General features: G+C 36.2%; 1 protein-coding gene across 6 annotated transcripts in view; it reads left to right on the forward strand.

Moving 5' to 3' along the window:
- Positions 1–21,763, forward strand: part of TOP2B (DNA topoisomerase II beta) — a 67,167-nt gene that overhangs the window by 17,002 nt on the left and 28,402 nt on the right. For all 6 annotated transcript variants that reach the window (XM_054190678.1, XM_054190683.1, XM_054190679.1 and 3 more), the window contains 10 exons: positions 1,671–1,844; positions 2,534–2,624; positions 4,642–4,705; positions 5,947–6,092; positions 6,877–6,974; positions 7,774–7,986; positions 8,068–8,241; positions 15,676–15,777; positions 15,861–15,998; positions 17,548–17,686. In XM_054190678.1, coding sequence (XP_054046653.1) covers positions 1,671–1,844; positions 2,534–2,624; positions 4,642–4,705; positions 5,947–6,092; positions 6,877–6,974; positions 7,774–7,986; positions 8,068–8,241; positions 15,676–15,777; positions 15,861–15,998; positions 17,548–17,686 — 1,339 coding nt within the window. The remainder of the gene's footprint in view (positions 1–1,670; positions 1,845–2,533; positions 2,625–4,641; positions 4,706–5,946; positions 6,093–6,876; positions 6,975–7,773; positions 7,987–8,067; positions 8,242–15,675; positions 15,778–15,860; positions 15,999–17,547; positions 17,687–21,763) is intronic.

Raw genomic sequence — 21,763 nt, forward strand, 5'->3', positions numbered from 1 at the left:
TCATTTGCCCTCTTTAGGTTTACTCAGGGCCAAATAATTGGCTGTTGTCATCACTGGTGCACACAGTCTGCTTGTCTTAAAGGTTCTCAAAGTACGTGTTTCATAGCATTTTTGTAAATAAACTAAAAAAATGTGGTCTCTAAATCTGGAAGAGAAAGGTAATTTCCCTTGTTCTGCATAGAATGAAATGCTTTATTCCTGTGCCTGTTAAGGCGGGGGGAAGCATCAAACCTTAAAGAGAGTGTAAGCTGGAGAAGACAAATTGGAATAATATGGGGAGAATTGTCCTTGTTAATTTTATGATATAGGTTGGTGTTGGGCCTTTTTGAATCTGCTGAAGTTGTTTGAGTGAGGTCCGTATCCTTTGCTGCTTGTTGCTGTGTGCTTATATGCTTTCTTACCCTTTCCTTTCAGTGCTATCTGAGGCTGCAACAAAGGCTAAGTTGAGAGAGAACTGATGATACTTTCTGGCTGAGAAATTTATATGGCGATTGGTTAATCCAGGATTGGAATTTAGCCTATATTTACTTTATACAGAGATTTACTGGGAACAGCTAAATGGGAGCAAATGGATTTTGTCATCATTGTTTGTCTGTTGATGGTTTTTACTGGCCAAGTAGCACCTGCTTCAAAGTTGGTAAACCCCCTGTAAGAAAGGGAGGCTATTTCAGGTATCAGGCAAGTGGTGACAATTTTTTTTCTGTTTTATTTGCTATCCAGGCCAATAAATATGTAAGTTCAAGTCATGTTAATTGGTTCTTTTAAGTTAATTCCTATTTGTAAGTAAGAATGTATACTGTAAAATGTTATACCTAGTCTCTTGGTAGATATGCTCTTAATGTCTCAGAATGGGCCTTTTCTACATTTGGTTGCTATGAGAGATTTTAACTTTTCCTTTTGTGTGGTTTTAGTTCAATGGGAAGGAGGTATTTATCAGGAAAATTTGTTGAAAGGTGCACCAAATCCCTGTATCCTCCCTCGAAAAGTGGATTTGCTTTCTGTTACACTGCTTGATCTTCCAGTTGAGACACTCTTCATCATCTGCAGCTACATTAGGCTTAAATTCTGTTTAAATTCCAACATTAGCCTACGTGATTCTCTTTTTTTACAGTCCTTGGCTTATATAATCATAAAGCATTTTAAACTGGGATTGTATGAGGTTTAATTGCTTCTATTAAATAGAGAATGTAAATTATGGCAATTCAGAAGCCATAGGAGAGTCATTACAGTGTTTCTTAAGTCCCATTGAATGAATTGTCCAAACTAAAATGTGAAAGAGTAGTTTTACTCTTGTTATTCAGAACAGTATTCAGTGTTCAGAATTCAGAATTCAAATGCTTAAGCACAAAATAGGTATTATAAATACTTGAGGAAGTGTATGTCTTTTGTAATATATTATTGTGCATCCCTCTTTAGTGATTTCTGTTTAATATACTGTTTGGTAAATCACTGAAGTTTGAATATGTGACAATTTGTTAAGAAACTGTCACGTGATCTGTTGAATTTTCTCTGTTGAGAGGATAGCTTGATCTTAGTACATCTGAAAACTTAACATTTAAATTACATGACAAGTTTTGATTGTAATTTAAATCTCTGTCAGGTTTTGTTTATATCTTGAGAGTGACAGATTGAATGAATGAGGTTGATTGTTGGTGTGGTTCTTTTTTTAGACATTATTTGATAATCAGATCAATGCTTCAAAAAAGGAAGACTCAGAAAGCATTAATAAAAATGACACTTCAAAGAAGATGTCTGTTGAGCGAGTTTATCAGAAGAAGACTCAGCTTGAGCACATCCTCCTCCGTCCAGATACCTATATTGGGTCAGTTGAACCGTTAACTCAGGTACGCATCACTAAGTTTACAGTCTTAATAGTTTTTGTTGGTTTAATAGGGAAATGACTATTCTGCTTAATAAATATGCAAATCTCTACTTTTTCTGAGTAGTCTGAATTATTGTGCTAAAACTGTGGTTGTGTTGATGTATGCATGTGTAGGAAGGGGTCAAGAGAAGACTTTTTAAAGCAGTGCTTGGTTCACCTGAAAAGACATGCTCAGAAAATGTTCAGTCAAAACATAAACACACACCAGTGTGTGTAAATACATCATTATGTGTGTATGTGTGTGTGTTTACAAACATGCCTATATGCACACAAATATATACACATATTTGTAGGTAGCATTTGCTCTAGGTCCAAAAGTGCCTTGCTCTGTTTGTTTAGTTAGAGAACAGAGAATTTAAGCCTCCTGCTGGCACATTTTTCAGCTGTTTTTATGAAGTTGCAAATTGCTTCGAACTTCACTGTCTATATTGTTGGAGTTCCCCACCAAGCAGAAAATAATGGATTTTCGTTATGGAAGTCTTTGTGGGTACAGTTGTAATTTTTGACAGACTTCTGCTTCTACTTTTTTCTCCTATGGCAGCAGCAATCAGATTGGAAGAGTAAAGTTTCTGAAGTAAATAGATCTTATAGAATCATAGACTGGTTTACCAAGACAAGTAAATATTTTTATTTTATTTTGTTTACATGTAGCTAATGTGGGTTTATGATGAAGATGTAGGAATGAATTGCAGAGAAGTTACCTTTGTTCCAGGCTTGTACAAGATCTTTGATGAAATCCTTGGTAAGTGTTTTTAACAATAATATTGCTTTAGCATTGTGGAGTATGTGTTTTTCTGAGAGCTCTCAAAGCACATTAATTTGTATCTAGGTTTACATCACAGACTTAGAGTGCCACTAAGCTGCAGCGCATGAAAATTCCAGCACTACAGAACAGTTTAAAGAGGGAAGAGTGTTTTCAGTTGATCTTGTAAGACAGTGTAAATATTTGTTACTGAATGTCCAAACTAGATCATTCTTTATGATTAATATTGTTGCAAGATTTTTAATCTGCAAAATTGATCAGGGCCACAGTTTTAAGTAACATTTGAAAGAACATTATTCTTCTGAAAGAAGACAAGTGAAAGTTTTCTAAGTGTTAACTTAAATCATCATCTCGTGAATCATTAAAACTACTTCTATACAGAATGATAGTGGTGGTGATGGTGATTCTTACATGGATTGTTTCTAGACTTCAGACAGTTTTAAAATAAATAAGTATCATACTGCTATTTAAAAGCACAGTGACTGAGGCACAAACAAATAATTTTTAGAAAATTCTGTAGTAAGTCCCTGAGTCACTATGACTTTACTAGTTTATGATATTCTCTTGGTGACAGGCACACATTGAAGACTAACCAACAGTAGAGGTGTGCAACATCTGAAGCATGCTGTCTGCTGAACAGATATTTTGTGCTAATTGGCCTGAATTCTTGGGCTAATCAGTTTTTATGAAGTTATGTTGTAAAGATTGGTGGGATTACATTGTAAACTAAATAATGCTCTATTGAGGTCGATGAAAATTTTATCATGACCTTCATTGGGTTCAGCGCTTACCCACACCTCTGTAATCATCCTTTACAGCTTTGCTGTCTTGGAGGCAATAAAGACTTTATCTTGGCCAGGTGGAAAAGAAGGATTTTTTATTTTTGTTTTTTACTCATTACTGAGAAATATAGCAATGAAAATCTTTTGTCACCTCATTTTTGAGTGCTGCCTTTATGGGCTTTTCATGGGAAGGAGTCACTTTGATCTTGTCCCATTAAAAAGGAAGATCATTATCATAGTACTGTATGGCTTATTGCTTCTTTATGTAGCACTGATAAGTGCTCCACAGAGTGTGGTTTGAGAGCTAGGGGTCAGTGTAATAACATTACGAAAATTGGACATTGTAGCTCTGCATACTTTTTAATGAAACTGCACTTAATAATTTTAGCAAAAGCACCTCAAAATATCTGATCTTATATTGAGATCCTTATGATCTATTAAGATATTTTAATGGATTTATCTTCATGTCCTTTAGTGTTTTGGGGGTTTATTTTGATTATTTTGATGATGAGACAAATACTGAAAAGGATTGTAATGTGTTTTTGCGGTTAATGGCCATAGTCACATTTCTGATTTCTGTTGTTTGTGCAGAGTGGAGTGCAGTTTAATTAAATTCTGATCAAATGTCAACTTCCAGTTATGCTTCTTTTGCTCCAAAAATGTGTAAACTGTTTAGGAACTAACTTAAAATTGTTATAAGTCTCACAGGCTCTTTAGAGGTAACTTTTGCTGCAATCACAACACACCTTAGTGGATGTGACTTTTTTCAGGATTGGGTTTCAGTGGTAAAAGGATGTGTCAACTGATCTGGTGATGCATATAATTTCCTAATTTTTTTTAACATGCACAGTGTGATATGTTTATAATAAATATCCAAAGAAGTGCAGCAACATAAGTATGAAGTGCTCAGTATGTTAAGAACAGCTATGAGAACAGGCTCACAAAATACAATTCTATATTTATTTCTAAGATAATCTAACTGCTAGAAATACAGTCAGTAATTATAAGAAGGTTGAAAAATACTTGCTTGCCGTTACTTGGTCATATTTATAGACCTCAGTAATAAGATACAGAATATGCAAAAAGATAGCAGATTAAGAAATACCTGGACCGTTGTAACTTGTGGTGGAATATATATATAAAATCACTTTTACAGATCAAGTAATTAATTATTACTTCTAGAAAGTGTTAATTTGTACTACTTTATTTCATAGTAAACGCTGCTGACAATAAGCAGAGGGACAAGAACATGACTTGTATTAAAATATCCATTGATCCGTAAGTAAAAGCATGTTTTCATTTACTTTCCCTGCCAGTGCTACTGTAGTTCAGATTTGTACAAGTAATTTTACTAATGAAACTGGATTTTTTAAAAACAAAGTAATACTTTTGGAATTATTTACATTAGCTTAATATTTTAAGATGAAAATGTGACAAAAAAGTATTACCGTTCTGAATTTATAATAATTTGCTTTCCTACACTACTCATTAATGTTGCTTGAATGAAACTTAAAAGCAGAAGATATAAAATTAATGATTAGATGAAAGCTTGGCAGTACCTAACTATAGCCAGCTAGGTTACTCATAAATCATAAATACCAACCTTGAGGTTTTGTAACATAATTTTGCACCTCTTGAACTTCTATGTTAACTCCCTTAGCATTAGGATGAGGTTATGTTTGAATTAGTCAACTATATCACACTGAAACTGCAGATTGCAAATATATCATTACTACTGTTTTTCAAAATTGAATACTTAGAGATATTTCCTAATGAGAAGTACAGTAGTTAAACAGATGTTGCTTGGGTTCCTTTGGTAGTACCTATTCAGTGAATAATAAATGTTTTAGAGACCTAATTTTTGCACCTAATCTTTAGGATAAATATGCTGAGAAGTCATTTTTCTGCAAGTTTTGAGTGCATTATCCGTTATCTGTAGACCAAATTGTTTTTATCATGGAGTGGGATGGAAATGGTAGTATAAATCTGCCTGACCTTTCATGATTTTGAACTCTATAATACTCTGAAATGAAAATTCTGTATGAGAGCTGCAAATATTAACGGTGACAGATGTTGATGGATTTTTGCATTGATACATAAAGTAAGTTGCAATGTTTACAACAACTGGGAAATAACAGTTTTAAACAGATGATAACTTGGCTGTGTCTGTCTGGACTTCAATGAAACCTAAAAAGCTAAATCTCTAACTTAAGTGTAATTCTGTCACTAAACTTCAGGATTCTGCTGCAGATCATGTTCATAGTGAAAGCTCTTCAAGCAAATTTTTGGGGGTTAATGTTGTCATATGATATACCGTCATGTATGGGCAATTATGCTCCTTCTAAGTCACCTACTAAGCACAAAGAAGTGGGTTTTTTAATTAAAATTGATAGAGCTGCGAATAAAAATTTTAAGAATATGGTCTTTTATTGTATTTTATGTAGTTATTTAAACAGGCAAAACGTGTGCAGGAGTCTGTCTTCAAGATTAATTGGCTTAATGTCTTCACTATTTTATAGGGAATCAAACATTATCAGCATATGGAATAATGGAAAGGGTATACCAGTTGTGGAGCACAAAGTAGAAAAAGTATACGTACCTGCTTTAATCTTTGGGCAGCTGCTAACATCCAGCAACTACGATGATGATGAGAAAAAAGTTACAGGCAAGACTATTTAACATGCTTTGTTTTATTTAATTAAGCCATTGTTTGCTTTTCAATATGCTTTCTCTTCTAACTTTTTCTATTCTGTTTCATAATCGATGATGACTTAGTCACCATTACTATAGCAGTCTGTTAGAGTAAAATGACTTAACGAGAAAAATCTTACTTTTTCTTATTTAACATCAGTGTTTACAGAGAACTTTACTTTTACATCTTTAATGTCAGTACTCATTATTCAGTAACAAACAATATTTTCGTATTTTAATGAATGTATTGTTATGCAAGCATTTAAACATTTATGCTCTCGAAATGAAGGGGAAAAATAAATTTAATAAATTAGGATATGATTTACTATCCCAAACGTGAAGTAAACCTAATTTAGATCATGAATGAAAGTTAGTTTTGTTCTATCCTACCCCATATGTTTTGCCCATATTATGATGTGTGGTTGCAGAGTGATTTAGATCTGATCCTGACCTAGTTTTCAGCTAGATCAGGGTGTTGAGGTCACTTGCCTTTCAGTAAGCAACTGGTACATCAAAATAAGGGAGACAATGGGAGCATCCTGGCCTTGGGGGGAGGAGCAAACTGTTCCTTTTAGAGGTAGAAGCAGTTGCACTAAATTGAAGGTAGTGTGAAACCCCATCTCTGGCATCCTTTGATAGCTGTTGACATGTGGCCAAACTTTTGTCTCCTATAGGAACATTTTACTTCATTGTAATACTCTCTGTATATCATAAATATGGTTCTCCTGTAAAAAACTTAATATGTGTTGTTCTTTCAGGTGGACGCAATGGCTATGGTGCAAAACTTTGTAACATATTTAGTACAAAGTTTACAGTTGAAACCGCTTGCAAGGAATACAAACACAGCTTTAAGCAGGTATAGAAATTATCTCAACTTTTTTCCCTTGTCTTTGTTGTAATTATAAATTTAAAATTTAACACATTTTCTATATTTCATGAAATTAATCTTTTGACATTCAAATGCATGAGTAGAGTTTGCAGGCTAGGTAGTTCAGTCAGTAAAATTGGTACTTCTGCGTATTAGAATTTGGATTTTTTTGGGAAGTAACATTTTTCTTGGGAGTATTAAGTGACTAAAAATGATAAACAATTTTTTTCTGTTAAAACTAAAATATATTCGTGTACTTGGTCTTATATATGTGCCCGTGTTCTTAAACAGGGCGCAATACCAAGACTCCTGAGTCAAGTCTGAGCAAGTTGGTTTGTCAAGAAGCATGCTTTGTTACACTGCACAGCCACAAAGATGCTATCTCAGAGAGTACTGAGTCTCTGCACACGGAATAATAAGCCTCTCTATAGAAATGTGTAGTAGATTGAAAGCATTAAACTGATGGCAATAAGGACTGTTTAGCTAGCTCACTTGTACCTAATTTAGGCAGTTCTGTGGTGGGCTGTAGTTGCGTTAGAATCATATCCATCAGTGTAATGATACCTGCATATTTACAGAAACCACAAATCTGCTGTCACTGATGCTTGTGCAAATCTTGGTAAAGCAATTAATTTTATGCATAGTGTTTCACCGGAGGAAACTCCTAAAGAAGTCTGTGAGCTTTTCCTTGGGTAGCCTTTGGAATCCTAGCATAGCTGGAAAATGGAACAAAGGAGGAGGATAACATGGATTGTAAACTAACATCTACAATGTTTTGTTTCCAAAGACTTGGATGAACAATATGATGAAGACCTCTGAACCCAAGATTAAGCATTTCGATGGTGATGACTACACATGCATTACATTCCAGCCAGATCTATCTAAATTTAAAATGGAAAAACTTGATAAGGATATTGTGGCCCTCATGACAAGAAGAGCATATGATTTGGCTGGGTCATGCAAAGGAGTCAAAGTCATGCTGAATGGGAAGAAATTACCTGTAAGAGCCTCATTTAAAATATTTTAAGTATACTGAGTATTTTATGCAAAGAATAGTAATTGTTATCTGCATTACTCATAGGTAAATGGATTTCGCAGTTACGTAGACCTTTACGTAAAAGACAAGCTGGATGAAACTGGAGTTGCACTCAAAGTTATTCATGAAGTTGTGAATGAACGATGGGATGTGTGCCTCACTTTAAGTGAAAAAGGGTTTCAGCAAATCAGCTTTGTAAATAGTATAGCTACCACAAAGGTGAGTAGTTATATTAAATGATAAAAAATGTAAGTGATAAAAATGAGTGCTAAGGTTATGCCCAGTCAGATATTTGATAAAAGAAATACATCTGGGTTACTAAAAGTAAGTAGGTGAGGTAATCCTTTGCATGAGAGGATCTGGCAGAGCAATTGAATGCAATCGAAATACATTCATAGCAATATTTCTGAATATGTACTAGTTTTTAAAACACTAGTAGTCATTATCAGTGATACTGATGTCTTATGTGAGCATACATGGTATTGATTAAATATAAAATGAATGGAACAATTGTATTCCTTCTTTTTTAACACATTGTAATGAAATAATTCTGAAATTAAGGTTAAAAAAATGTACAAGCCCCTTTAAAGCCAGTAGTAGCATGTTTTGGAGGGCAAAATTGGCTTTTGGTGTTCTTGAAAAATGGCTTTCTTTTTATTGCTTTATGATGTATAAAACTGGCCTGAAATTTTCTTTTACTTATGTTTCTATGTAAGAGGATTTAGGTGTTCTCTTACTTACTAGCAACTGTAGTAGTAGTGAAATGGTATCATAGCAAAACTTCAGTTATGATGAAGCAGCACTATACTACTACAGTCTTTGTGCTTCTCAAATTGCTGGGGTGGTTAGGCACTAAGGCAATCACCTGAAACCAATTAGCGTAACTGTCATTTATGCCAGCTTGGCATGACCCAGGTTCAGGGATCTGGGATCCACCATGGTGAAAGTAAGTCTTTTGTCCTTTCTGCACTTCATAAATTGCACCAGATGAGTGATACAGTAACAGTGAAGCAATTCTTGTCATTGGTGAGGCTGTTTTTAGGGAATCTTAACCCTGAGCTTCCCCAGAAGATGAGAAATATAAGAATTTGTAATCAGACACTTAAAAACCCTCCTTGCACAGATCTTTTCTGAAAGAGTCAAACAGCAGAAAATTCTAGTGGTAGCACAAGTGGTTCATACGCTAAGTGGGGCTCCTACTCTAGGCAGGTGCCCAGAAATATTAGCATTAATCTCAGTGGTAGATTATGTGTAGCCTGTGTTTTGGTGGTATATAATTTTTACTACATAACTTCTTCCAGTGTCATTTTCAGTGTAGCTGAACCCACTGTTCAGTGGGAAGAGGGATAGTTTATTTCATTGTAGAATATTTGGTTTCCAAGTGTGCATTTTAATTAAATACGTATGTGATACCTGGTAAAACTAGGGATAACAAATATATCTGGTAGTTGAAAGATTAAAACTTAGTTTTCATTCAGGCCTCTTTATGCAACATAAAGAAGAAAAATGGCATGACCTTAAAGATGTATACAATACCTTTATGAAGAATCTGGCAATGTAGAGAAACTTAATAATGTTTGATATCAGGTTAAGAAAATGTATTTGAAAAAATTAATACTTACTGACTCTGAAGTTAAATATATTGCATACACTTAATCAAAAGATTTTGAATTTGACTCTTTTGGATCAATTTTCACCCATCATGCAGTTACACGTACGTTGTTATCATATATTCTTTAAGAAAATTCATAGAAAAAGTACTGTGTATTCTTCAAAGGTAAGTGTTGTAATTTCTAGTTTTTCCCACTCTCCCAATCCATGCCTTATGTGTGTGACTGGATGTGGAATGTTCGGGGCCGGTGAACCACCTCACCAGCAATTGATGTGCAACTACCCACTGATGAGACATAATGGCTAGTAACTAACTGCGTCAACTGCCTGTCCCCTTATCTGCTAACAGGTGAGGAGCTCATTTCAGCTGTTTTTTGGTTATTTATCGCTGTTTGCTGAAAGCTTTTCATTTCTGTTTCTGGATAAATTTCACCCAGTCGTAACTTCCCTTTCACCTTTTTTAAACTTGCTTTAAATTCCAAACAAGTTTTTTTTAGGTTGATGGGGTTTTTTTGAGGGGTGTGTAGAAGGTCAGGCAGTATGTTGAGGCATGACTCCCTTGTTTTATTCTTATAAATTTGTTACCTTGGCCAGGTCCCCATTTAGTCACAATTTTGCCACAGTAGGCTACCACAGAATTCGACTTCAGGCTCTGAGGCAGCATTTGAAAGGATGTTTGTAGCTATTACAGTTGTGCAGATAACCTTTAGTGAGACTTGTATATAAACTGATTAAACATGGTCGTCTCAAGTTCTGAATTTCAAATAGTAGCTGTAGTAGAAATTGTAGTAGAAACTTCAGTTACTAACATAGCAATCTAATGATATTTTTAATACAGTGGGACTGCTAACTGTAATACTAATAGTTTAGCAGAAATGCTCAGCTAATACAGATGCAGTGTCAGATAGTAGATTTGGGTGGAGGGAACATCCCAACCTGTTAAAATTTGCTGGAGTTCAACAAGAAATTCAAGACCATTCCAGAGCTCGACATTTTCTGATTTATTCTGATGAAATAAATATAATAGAAAACAAATGCAAAAGAAAATAGGATTTTATTTTTATAGCTAATTCAATGAAAACTTCAAATTTATAATTGGCTTCTGAATTTGTTTGCCATATGAACCATTTATCTGTCCATAGAATTTAAATATGGCTTACCTCAGAATTAATTGAGGCTGTTGGCTATTGATAACAATATGAATAGAATGTATATAGGAGACAGTCTGAGCTTTGTTTTTAAGATTTCAGTTGTTACCGTTTCATTAGATATCTGCATCCTGAATGAAGTTTGCAAGACTGGGATTCAATCATAATGGTTACCTTCTGAGAAAAGAAGGTTATGCAGTTTTAGTGCTCTTTCTCATAATACAGTAGTCATAATAATCATTGACAGGCCTCTAGTTTTAGAGGGTATTTTTCTTTTTCTGTCTTGTATTAAAATGTACTGACAGTTGGGGCAGTTATAGGCTGTTATGCTTCTATAGTGGGTAAATGTGCCACCTACTGGTGAGATGGTTGAAAGGTTCTTTGAGCTCTGAACATCCCTCACTCAATGCTACACACTAAGAATGGACACAGGAATGGGGAACTGTTATAACTAATATCTTCTAAGAACAAGAATTACTGGTAAGTAGATAATTTTTGATACGTCAGATGTTAGTTTTAGAAAAAATATTTGAAGGGCTGAAATTGTTAAAAAAATTGCTAAAGTTGTAAATACAAAAATAAATTGAGGTATTCCCATAAACATAAGATTTTGTTAATGTCGTGTATAAAAGTAATGCATTTTAAAATTGCCATTCAAATGTGGAATGTTTTTGAAACATGTAATTTGATATTTTCCTGTAGTAGCTTTTCTTTACAGTTTGGAAATGGATTTAATTTTCTTTAAAGTGGCAGGATGACGATGTATCAACTTTCACTTGAACTCTCCCTATGCTGAAACTCTGTCATCCATATGTGAATAAAAACTGATGTGTTTTAATTTTGGTGGGTTTTGGTTTGGGGCTTTTTTTTGTTTCTTTGTAGTTTTTTTTAAGAGGAAATGCCATGAAAAAATACTTGTATGTATGGTGCTTCTAAAAGACACTAGTGGTTTGTGTTGTTTAGTAGGCGACTCTAGAGACTGAGAGAAACCATAGATGGTTTCTTTGAAGTGCAAGTACGGTTTGGTTATGAAGAATAATATTTACCATTTTAAGCCATTTTTTTACCTCGTCTCTTTTTTTTTTCCATCTCTACTTTCTACTTAAAGTTGAGAACACAGCTACTGTCTCCCATCAATTCAGCCACCTTACGTCTTTTTCAGTCTTTTCAGATGCATAGTCTGCCTTAAAATGTAGAATCGTAACTTTTGTCTTTTGATTGCTAGTTCTTTGTTCTTTCTTTTATTCCGTCTTTTTGGCTGCTGTTTTTTCTTGGTTTTGTTGTTTTCCATTTCTTATCTATCTTATACTTCCGCACGCCCATCAAAAGCATTTTTTTCTCCTCCAGTTCTGTTTTTAAAACAGCTTTAAATAAGGAGGGGTTTTTTGTTTGTTACCTCATGATTAACGTCTCCGTAGATGTGTTTTCTTTGTTTTGTCTGTCCTAATGCAAGTTGGTCTGAACAGGAACCATTATTTAGCCTGTATTTTTGTAAGGTGTTAATTGATAGTAAGTGAAGGTGAACTTCTGTGTAAAATACGGAGAAAAGCCCAGATAGAGTTAAGTCTGGCCAGGGATGTCAAGGGCAGCAAGAAAATCTTCTACAGGTATGGATGTCAGTTTTCAAAGGAAGACTAGGGAAAATGTGGTCCCTCTTTGGAAGGAAACAGGAAACCTGGTTACCTGGGATATGGAGAAGGCTGAGGTACTCAAGAACTTTTTTGCCTCAGTCTTCACTGGCAAGTGCTCTAGCCACACCGCCCAAGTCACAGAAGGCAAAGGCAGGGACTGGCAGAATGAAGTACTACGCACTGTAGGAGATCAGGTTTGAGACCCTCTGAGGAACCTGAAGGTGCACAAATGCATGGGACCTGATGAGGTGCATCCGTGGGTCCTGAGGGAGCTTGTGGATGAAGTTGCTAAGTCACTATCCGTTATAATTGAGAAATCATGGCACTCTGGTGAAGTTCCCGCTGACTGGAAAAGGGGAAACATAACCCCCATTTTTAAAAAGGGAAAAAAGGAAGACCCAGGGAACTACAGGCCAGTCAGTCTTACCTCTGTGCTTCAGAACATCATGGAGCAGATCCTCCTGGAAACTATGCTAAGGCACATGGAAAATAAGCAGGTGATCCATGGCAGCCAACTTGGCTTCAGCAAGGGCAAATCATGCCTGACAAATGTGGTGGCCTTCTACAATGGGGTTACAGTGTTGGTGGATAAGGGAAGAGCAAATGACATCACCTAATTGGACTTGTGCAAAGCATTTGACACTGTCCCGCATGACATCCTTGTCTCTAGATTGGAGAGACATGGATTTGACATATGGACGTATGGTGGATAGGGTATTGGCTGGAATGTTGCACTCAAAGAGTTGCGGTCAACAGCTTGATGATCAAGTGAAGACCAGTGACTAGTGGCATTCCTGAGGGATGAGTATTGGGACCGTTGCTGTTTAAAATCTTTGTCGGTGACAGGGACAGTGGGATTGAGTGCACCCTCAGCAGGTTTGCTGACAACACCAAGCTGTGTGGAGCAGTTGACACACTGGAGGGAAGGGATGCCATCCAGAGGGACCTGGACAGGCTTGAAAGGTGGGCCCTTGTGAACATCATGAAATTCAACAAGGCCAAGTCCAAGGTCCTGCACATAGGTCAGGGCAATCCCAAAGACGAATACAGACTGGGCAGAGAATGGATTGAGAGTAACCCTGAGGAGAAGGACTTGGGAGCCCCCTCTGGAGCCCACAACGTAAGAAGGACATGGACCTGTTGGGGCGAGACCAGAGGAGGGCCATGAAGATCATCAGAGGTGCTCAGAGATGGAGCACCTATGCTATGAGGGCAGGCTGGGAGAGTTGGGGTTGTTCAGCCTGGAGAAGAGGAGTCTCCGGGGAGACGTTATAGCAGCCTTCCAGTACCTAAAGAGGGCCTACAGGAAAGATGGGGAGGGACTCTTTGTCAGGGAGTGTAGTGGTAGGATGAGGAGTAACGGTTTTAAACTGAAAGAAGGTAGATTTAGATTAGATATTAGGAAAACATTTCTTACTGTGAGGGTGGTGAGACGCTGGCCCGGGTTGCCCAGGGAAGCTGTGGATGCCCCATCCCTGGAAATGTTGAAGGCCAGGCTGGATGGGGCTTTGTATAATGTGATCTAGTGGGAGGTGTCCCTGCCCACGGCAGGGGATTTGGAACTAGGTGATCTTTAAGGTCCCATCCAACCTACACCATTCTATGATTCTATGATTCATTATTGCAAGAAAACTTTTGGTGGAGGCAATGCATTCAGCAATGATCCCTAGCACAGCAGACCCTGAGGAAAAAATACTTATTTATTTACCTAAACTTTGGAAATAATACATCAGAGAAGTTATCTTTTGGAAGCCATATATAATTCATGCTTTGCAATATGGCAGGGTGATGAAAATACACATTATGTTAAATGTTTAACTAGTGGGTTTACTATTGATGAACTTCAGTCTAAATAGGGAAGCGCTAAGCATTTGAACACCTTCAGAAGGTGCCCCAAAGCTTCTATCACATCACCTTTTCTAGCTAAGTTTTCTAGCTACTGTTAAGTCTTTTGGACTTTAAACTAGCTACAAAAAAAACCCCAAAACATACAGCCAGAAGACAAGTAATTTTGAGATTGAATTGCTTGGTAAATAAAAGCATTTCACATAAGCTTTCTGGGAAAAAAATGGTTTATTATAGGTCTGTTACAATCTAACAACGACAATTTACATGTGTAAAAGAAATCTAACAGTTATGGGGTATATTCTACAATGCAGAAGTAATCTGAATCAGAACCACTAGTAAAAACTAAACCAGTACAAACTTATATCACAGATAAAACATTCCAAATTAGGAATAACTACTAGTATTTGAAGGTATGTATCCTGTAGACTTTAATTCTATGAAACAATGGCTCATGAAATTGTCTAAACCAATGGTGATAAATACATTCAAATATTTACAAGTCCAAGGTGACACAACTTCCTTTGAAATATCATGACTTCACTTGAAATATCTATTGGAAAGGCCTTAAGCAAGGATAACCAGTACTCAGTCCCCCTTTTTTCTAGGATAAAGGGAAGAATTGTGACAAGCACTGTGAATGTTTCACTTTCAGCTGTTCAGGTGCAATGAAGAAAGAAAATCCTATATATGCTTTCCTTTTTTAGTTTTAGGAAAACTGATCATCTCCTAAAGCTTATCTTCCTCTGTTCTTACAGAGTTTTCTGGATCTTGTGGTTGTCTATTTGCAGTTTGCTCTCCATTTGCCCTCACATGAGCCCCAGGCTAGCAGAGAATGCTAATAGTATTTATTCAGAGTTCTGTAAATAGAGCTAAGAATGGGTGAGATGACTTTTGGGAAGGAATAGGCATGGATGCTATATATCTGAGGGTGAGCTCTTGAACATGTTTTTATGAACCAAATGGGGAAAGTTTAATTTGATGAACGAATGTGTGGTGTTTTTAGTCCAAGGTTATTTATGTGCCTGTTAAAAAGATACCTCTTGACAGCCAGGTGGTGTTGCAGGTACCATCCAAGTGCTACAGAATAATTTTCAGATCTGCCATATTCTTAAGGTTTTGTATCCTGTTACAAGCTGTAAGCAGCTACATTTGAAATCTACCACTGTACAGTGAATGAGAGGTCTCCTGCTTCTTCTGTTCTGTGTAATATCTGTCATCCTCACTTGTATGAAGACTGAATGACATGAAAGAGAAACTTTAAAACAAATTTTCCTTTGTTATGCTGCAACTAAATGTGCATGGATTTCCAAATTTAAGTATGACTACAGGAACTTTGTTAATATGGCTGAAAGCTATTAGGAAATTAAATGGTTTTGTTCTTTTTTTTTTCTTTCTTTTCCTCTTCCGTCATTAAGGGTGGTAGGCATGTTGATTACGTGGTGGATCAGGTTGTGGGCAAACTCATAGAAGTGGTGAAAAAGAAGAATAAAGCTGGAGTTTCAGTGAAACCGTTTCAGGCAAGTAACCATATACAAAAATATTGAAAAACAATAAAATATGGTAACTTTATTCAGTAAATTGATCTCTATGTTTTCAACAGGTGAAGAATCATATATGGGTTTTTGTTAATTGCTTGATTGAAAACCCATCCTTTGATTCCCAGACAAAGGAAAACATGACATTGCAGCCTAAAAGTTTTGGGTCCAAGTGCCAGCTATCTGAGAAATTTTTTAAAGCAGTAAGTAAAGCACATTTATTTTTTTCTGTGAAGCAGGAATTGACATACTGGATTGAATGTATGTATGTTATGTAGCAGAAGATTAATTACTGCATTATAGTGCTCTAGTGCCATTAGCGTACTATGAAAACAGGATGGAGGAACTTCTGTTTATTCTCTGGCCTTAATAGTGGAAGCAATGACTGTGTTTTGGCTGTTGCACTGGATTTAAAGTGAGCTTCACCTGATCAGCTCATTTGTTGGAGATTCTGGTATTTATATTGGTGAAATGAATTTGACTCTTAAAACCTAAACATAGACTATGACCAATTTTTTGTGTTAAAGTATTCTGAAGTTCAGAATATCATCTACCTTATTCTTTGATACCAGTCTTACTCTCTTTTACTGAAGTGAAAAGAGCGGGAGGGAACGTGACACATTTACTTATTCTTCTAGTCATCAAGGAAATGCAAAATTGTGGCTGTAGAATTCGAAGTTATTATTGTCAGGCAACAAATTTAGAAATTTTGGCTGTAGATGGGCTAAGAATTGCTTCTCTAAATGAATGTATTTCATTCATTAGTAGAAATACATGGTAGCAGTTTTTTCTCTACTACAGTTTTATACAAGGAAGGAAAAGTAGAATTCTATTAGCCAGAACTCACTGTACCAAGTCTTATTTAGTGCCAGTAGCATAAATGGAACCCCAGTAGTAAGGGAGATGGTGCCACTGCTAATACTCTTGGCATCAAAAGTCAATTTATTGTGTAGTGTTTTATTCTTCTAATTCTGTTTTACTGGTGACATTCTTATAGAACTTACAGGAAAAAATAACACAATCTTGTATTAATTCTTCAGATTTTGTTTTATATGTTTTTCTATCAGTAGGTTTGATTTACAGTGTTTCTAAAATTCCCCAAAGTGAACATCAATCTCCAGAGATGTTAAATGTGCAGCAGAATCTCTAACCAATGAGTGCTGTATTATGGGGGTTAATGAAAAGCCAAAGCTTATAGTATTTTGCTCCACCTCTATTTTCTTTTGACGTGAAACCAAACCTAAAGCAGTTTTAGTTTAGCAAATATGCTATATGCTATTTTTGCTGCAGATGTGTTTCTTAAAATTTTACCAGTTTCTCAAGTGGTTGATACAGAGCCTTATTCTTAAATGCTTTTGATTGTCTTTCAGCCATTTTCAGTCATTTCCAAAGAAACTTTAAATGGTCATAAATATCCCATAAGGTTACTTTTTGCTGTCAAAGTCCAGGAAGCACGTGCTTAGTACCTAAAATGTCTCAGCACATCAGCCACACAACATGAGACAACCTCTTATTAGGTCTCAGCACTCTTTTCCTCCTTTCACCAATTAAACAAGGGGTGGAAAAGAAGCTGTGTGAGTGTTTTGCTTTTGTGGGCATAAAATTCTAAACAGTAAGGTATGTGTTAATTCCTTGACCTTTTACATGTTGCAATTGAGAAACAGTGTTAGGTCAGTAACTTAAAATTGACATGTAAGACTCTGCTGTGTGAAACTATTTTTCTCATCCACCGTATTGATCTATTACTTATAGGCCTCTAACTGTGGTATCATAGAGAGTATTTTGAATTGGGTCAAATTTAAGGCACAAACTCAGCTGAACAAAAAATGTTCATCGGTGAAACACAGTAAAATCAAGGGTATTCCGAAACTGGATGATGCTAATGATGCTGGTAAGAGCACTTATTTTTAATGTCTTTAATGTTTCATAGATTTTTCACAAACATCATAATTTTAAACCTGACTTTATTTCTCACCCTTACATATAATTTTTAATAAAAATCTTCCTAGTTTTATAAGCTTTCTAGAGCTAGAATTAAAGCATGATGCTGAGTTTGATATTAGGAACACTGTCTTCTCTAGGGTAGAGAACAAAAACAGCAGTCTAGTTCTGTACTGAAGTAGTGCATGTTTTCTAATTGTGGTTTTCAGCTAAATAGTGTTAGCAATATTCCGTTTTGGAGGTGACTAGTCTTCCTGACCTTTCTAATATAAAAAGATCAGAATCTTTATAGGGTCACAAGCTATAGGAAGTATATCATGTAGTGTGCAGACCTGAGGGAATGGTTCAAGATACTTTTTTCATGAGACTTTAAATGCCATTAGGTTCCTGTCCGGGGATATAGGGCAAACTGGCAATCTCTGCTGGCTTCCTTCCTAGCACAGATAGGAATCAGGATCAGATGGCCATCTTTGAGCCAATAGCAATGGGATGGGAGTTGTCCTTGAATTGTTTGAGGGGCACATAGAGTTTGAAATGTTGCCAATCTATGTTAGTGTTAATTGATTTTTAATACATCCTTACATTAAGCAAAGATAGAGAAATTGCAATGAGGTAGGTGGGTTGGTTAAGTAGGTAAAAGCATGTAAGACTGGTAAAGAAGCTTTTTTTGGAGCACCAGTATTCAAGGCACAGATGACTTGGTGAGATGATGAGTTCTGTTTAATTTTCCTCCCTTTCTTTTTGATTCCTTGGGCTCAGGTTATTTATTTTTTTTAATAATTTTTTTAAATTGAGTTTTCTTCAGTATTTTATTACTTTTCCAGTTATTCAGGTGTCATATTTTGCCTCAAAAGTTGATAATTGTGTTTCCTTTAACTAGTGTTTTGCTTGTGGAATTTGTATTCCTTAGTCAGATGCATGTTCCTGGTATTTTTCCTGCCTAGAAGATCATGAGCTTGGAGAAATGCTTTTTACGGGTATCAAGCCTAGTGCTCATAAACAACATAATGAATGATTTTGGATGCATTTTCTTCATACTTTTTTTTAATCTCTTCTTTGGAGAACAGGCTTCAAAATCACTTCTCTACTGTTTTCTTTCACTGTGGGTGAGAGGAAGGAAGAAAGAAACTCTGACAGGGGAGCTAATAAAGTGTTACATTGCCTCTCACCCTGAAACTTTGCAACTAAGAAGGCATGTAGGGATTCATTTGGGTTCAACACCGATGCTTAAAGTTTTGCATGGCTTGTATCCCTGTTACCTAGGTATTTCTCTGATTCTTATATGGGGAGCAGGAACTCTGCATTCCCCAAGGAAGCTTACCCAAGCATTGGTTTATTGAAGGTCTGGAACATAGTAGATTTCTCACATCGAAGGCATTGCATATTTGTGGTGGACACACAGAAAGGCAGAGGGGCATTCAGTTTCTGAATACAATGTGTGTTGTTATATTTACACTTGGCCTGACTTTCTGAAGTGTTATATATACTGGCAGAGATGTTTTAAATTGGAGGATCACAAGTAATAGATTTCGTAAAAAGTTCTTTAGTCCTTTCTTTTTAAAGACTGAAGGTGCCATATGGATCATCTGTTTGCTCTTGAAAATCAATAGGATTTTTTGTTCCTTTTGTGCAAGAACTAAGCTAATACTATAATTGGGATCTCTGACCTTAATGAAAAGCTGCTTTCATTGAGAAAGGGAAGGCAGAAGATGATACAGAAGAGCGACTCCTTTAGTGTGGCTCAGTGTGTGTTGGTTGCTCTACTCTTGAGAAATTGTCCCAAGGAACTTTAGTTGGTGACTGCATCTGACTGAAATCTTCGTGTTTCTTAACATAAGTGGAAAAGGAAGCCCTAGTGCCATGGAAATTCTTTAATGAGTCCACAGACAAAACACTGTAGAACTATTGATCTTCCTTTCTGTTTTTGGGATCTTAATAGAAATGATTGGGGATTCTCAGGGTCAGGTGAAGGAAGGACTGTACATCCTCTTTCTATGTGTGAGAGGTGATGGTTGCTTCTTCTAGATCCAAAAAACTCAACTCTTTGCTATATGAATGTTTGCTACGGATGTGCACATGACTAAGCATATCTTGAAGAGTTACACAGTTACAAATAGGCTTTCCAAAAGAATTTCAGACCTCTCCATTAGCTGGAGAAAAGGTTTAACTGATGTGTGAAGATACAGTTTCAGAGAGATTGCTGTCATATGTCATACATGTCGCACAGAGGTTATCTGGAATCTGGCAGCAAAATACAGTAGTCTTAGTTGATGTAGTTGTGTTTCAGGACAAAAATATTTGTAAGTATCACAGGAATTACACTTTCATAAGCAGCTCAAATCAGATGAGGGTGCAGGGTTGGCTTTGGTTTCTAGTAGCAGGTGCCAGTAGTTGTTGGACTGAAGCAGTCCAGTGCAGCTGAGAGAGAACAGTGTCTGGCCAAAGACCCCTCTGGCTTTGATTCTTGTGTATTTTAGATTTTATTTTTACTTCAAGGGTGAATTTGTAGCTGAGGTGCAGCATCCACAGGTTTCTTGAGTGCCAGGTACCACTGAGTTTTTGACTCAATAATGGTTAATACTTAGGAATAGGAGAGAGATATATATCTATATAGTGATGTACTTGCTGCAGATTTCCTCCCCCACTGAAAAGAATGAGTCCTGTACGTGGTTTTTCTTGCTTTCGTGAGATCTTGATGAGGTATACTTAGTTCTATGGCTTGTGGAGAAGAAGAGGGAGAAATGAAAGAAAAAATAAAGAACCAGGAATAGGAATATAGGATTCTTAGGGAGCAGTTAGATTACTAAATCTGATGAAGCATAAAAGCATTTTTTGAACCTGCCAGTTCATGTAGTTTTCACTTTGAGTTCTTTAGAGCTGTGTTCAGGAAAATACCTGGCACATAGCAATTAATTTCATGGAAATGGAAATGCAAATGTTTGCATCCATTCCAGGAGAAAGTGCACCTGAATGATATTCCGATGTGTTTTCTGCCGTTCATTTAGAAAAAAAAAAAAGGCTCTCATATATTCTAAAACAGCAGACTAGTATTTTTCTTGGTATTTGGATTACACCTGGCTGATAGCATGGTAGCTATTGATGCCTTTTGATACAGTGGGAATAGCTGCCTAATTTAGATTATATTAAGCCATATGTCTGATGCAGAAGACGAAAGATTTGAATATTAGGTTCTGTGTAATAGGAAGTGCAGGGTTGTTTTTACCTACCAGGTAAAGGCAAATCAAAGCACCTATTTTAAATGCCAATATATTCAAAACTCTCTTATTAACAGTAGGTGAGTCTCAACCAGCTTGAAGTTTTTTGCAGTCTTTCCTATCACTTGGCCTTCATAAAATAGCAAAACTTCTTAATGAGCATTTGCACCCTTGGAAAAGGGTGAGTTCCTTTTTTGAACTTGCTTATTATTTAGAATATCTGTTCAACTATTGCAGTTGCAATAAACAGAATATACATGTCATACCAGTTTTGAGCACACTGGGGACACAGCCACAAAAATGCAGTGTGTCTTGTAGAATCAAAATTACATTATTAATAAAGACTTGTTTCTTCTGTTTGAGAAATTTCTGAGAATATAAGTGCAAATGTTCTGATCTTTTGAGCTTTTCTATGAAGTCTCTCTTACTTTTGCCTGGCTTCAGCTGATGGACAATAAAAAAAGAACCCCACAAAAATGTAATTTAATAAATTACCTCTGAAAATATACGGTGAGGAAAGGGGAAGTGCAGAATGGGAAATAACTCCTGTATACAACTCAGACATGCATAATGTATGTGAGTAAGAAATTTGCAGCTAGAAAAATGAAATGGTAAAGGTACAGAAGCAATCTTTTTTCTTTTTGTGTGTGCGGATGTGTGGGGACCATTACATACGATGCCCTACCATTGCATCCCATTTTGTCTATTTTGCTCCTTGTCAATAGTAATCCATACCATATGGCAAGAATCCACAGCATGGGCAAGAATTGTGTCGTTTTAGTGGTATGGAGGGCCATCCCTAAAAACAGAAA

The sequence above is a fragment of the Rissa tridactyla genome, chromosome 2 (assembly GCF_028500815.1).
Source record: "Rissa tridactyla isolate bRisTri1 chromosome 2, bRisTri1.patW.cur.20221130, whole genome shotgun sequence".
NCBI classification, from domain to species: Eukaryota; Metazoa; Chordata; class Aves; order Charadriiformes; family Laridae; genus Rissa; species Rissa tridactyla.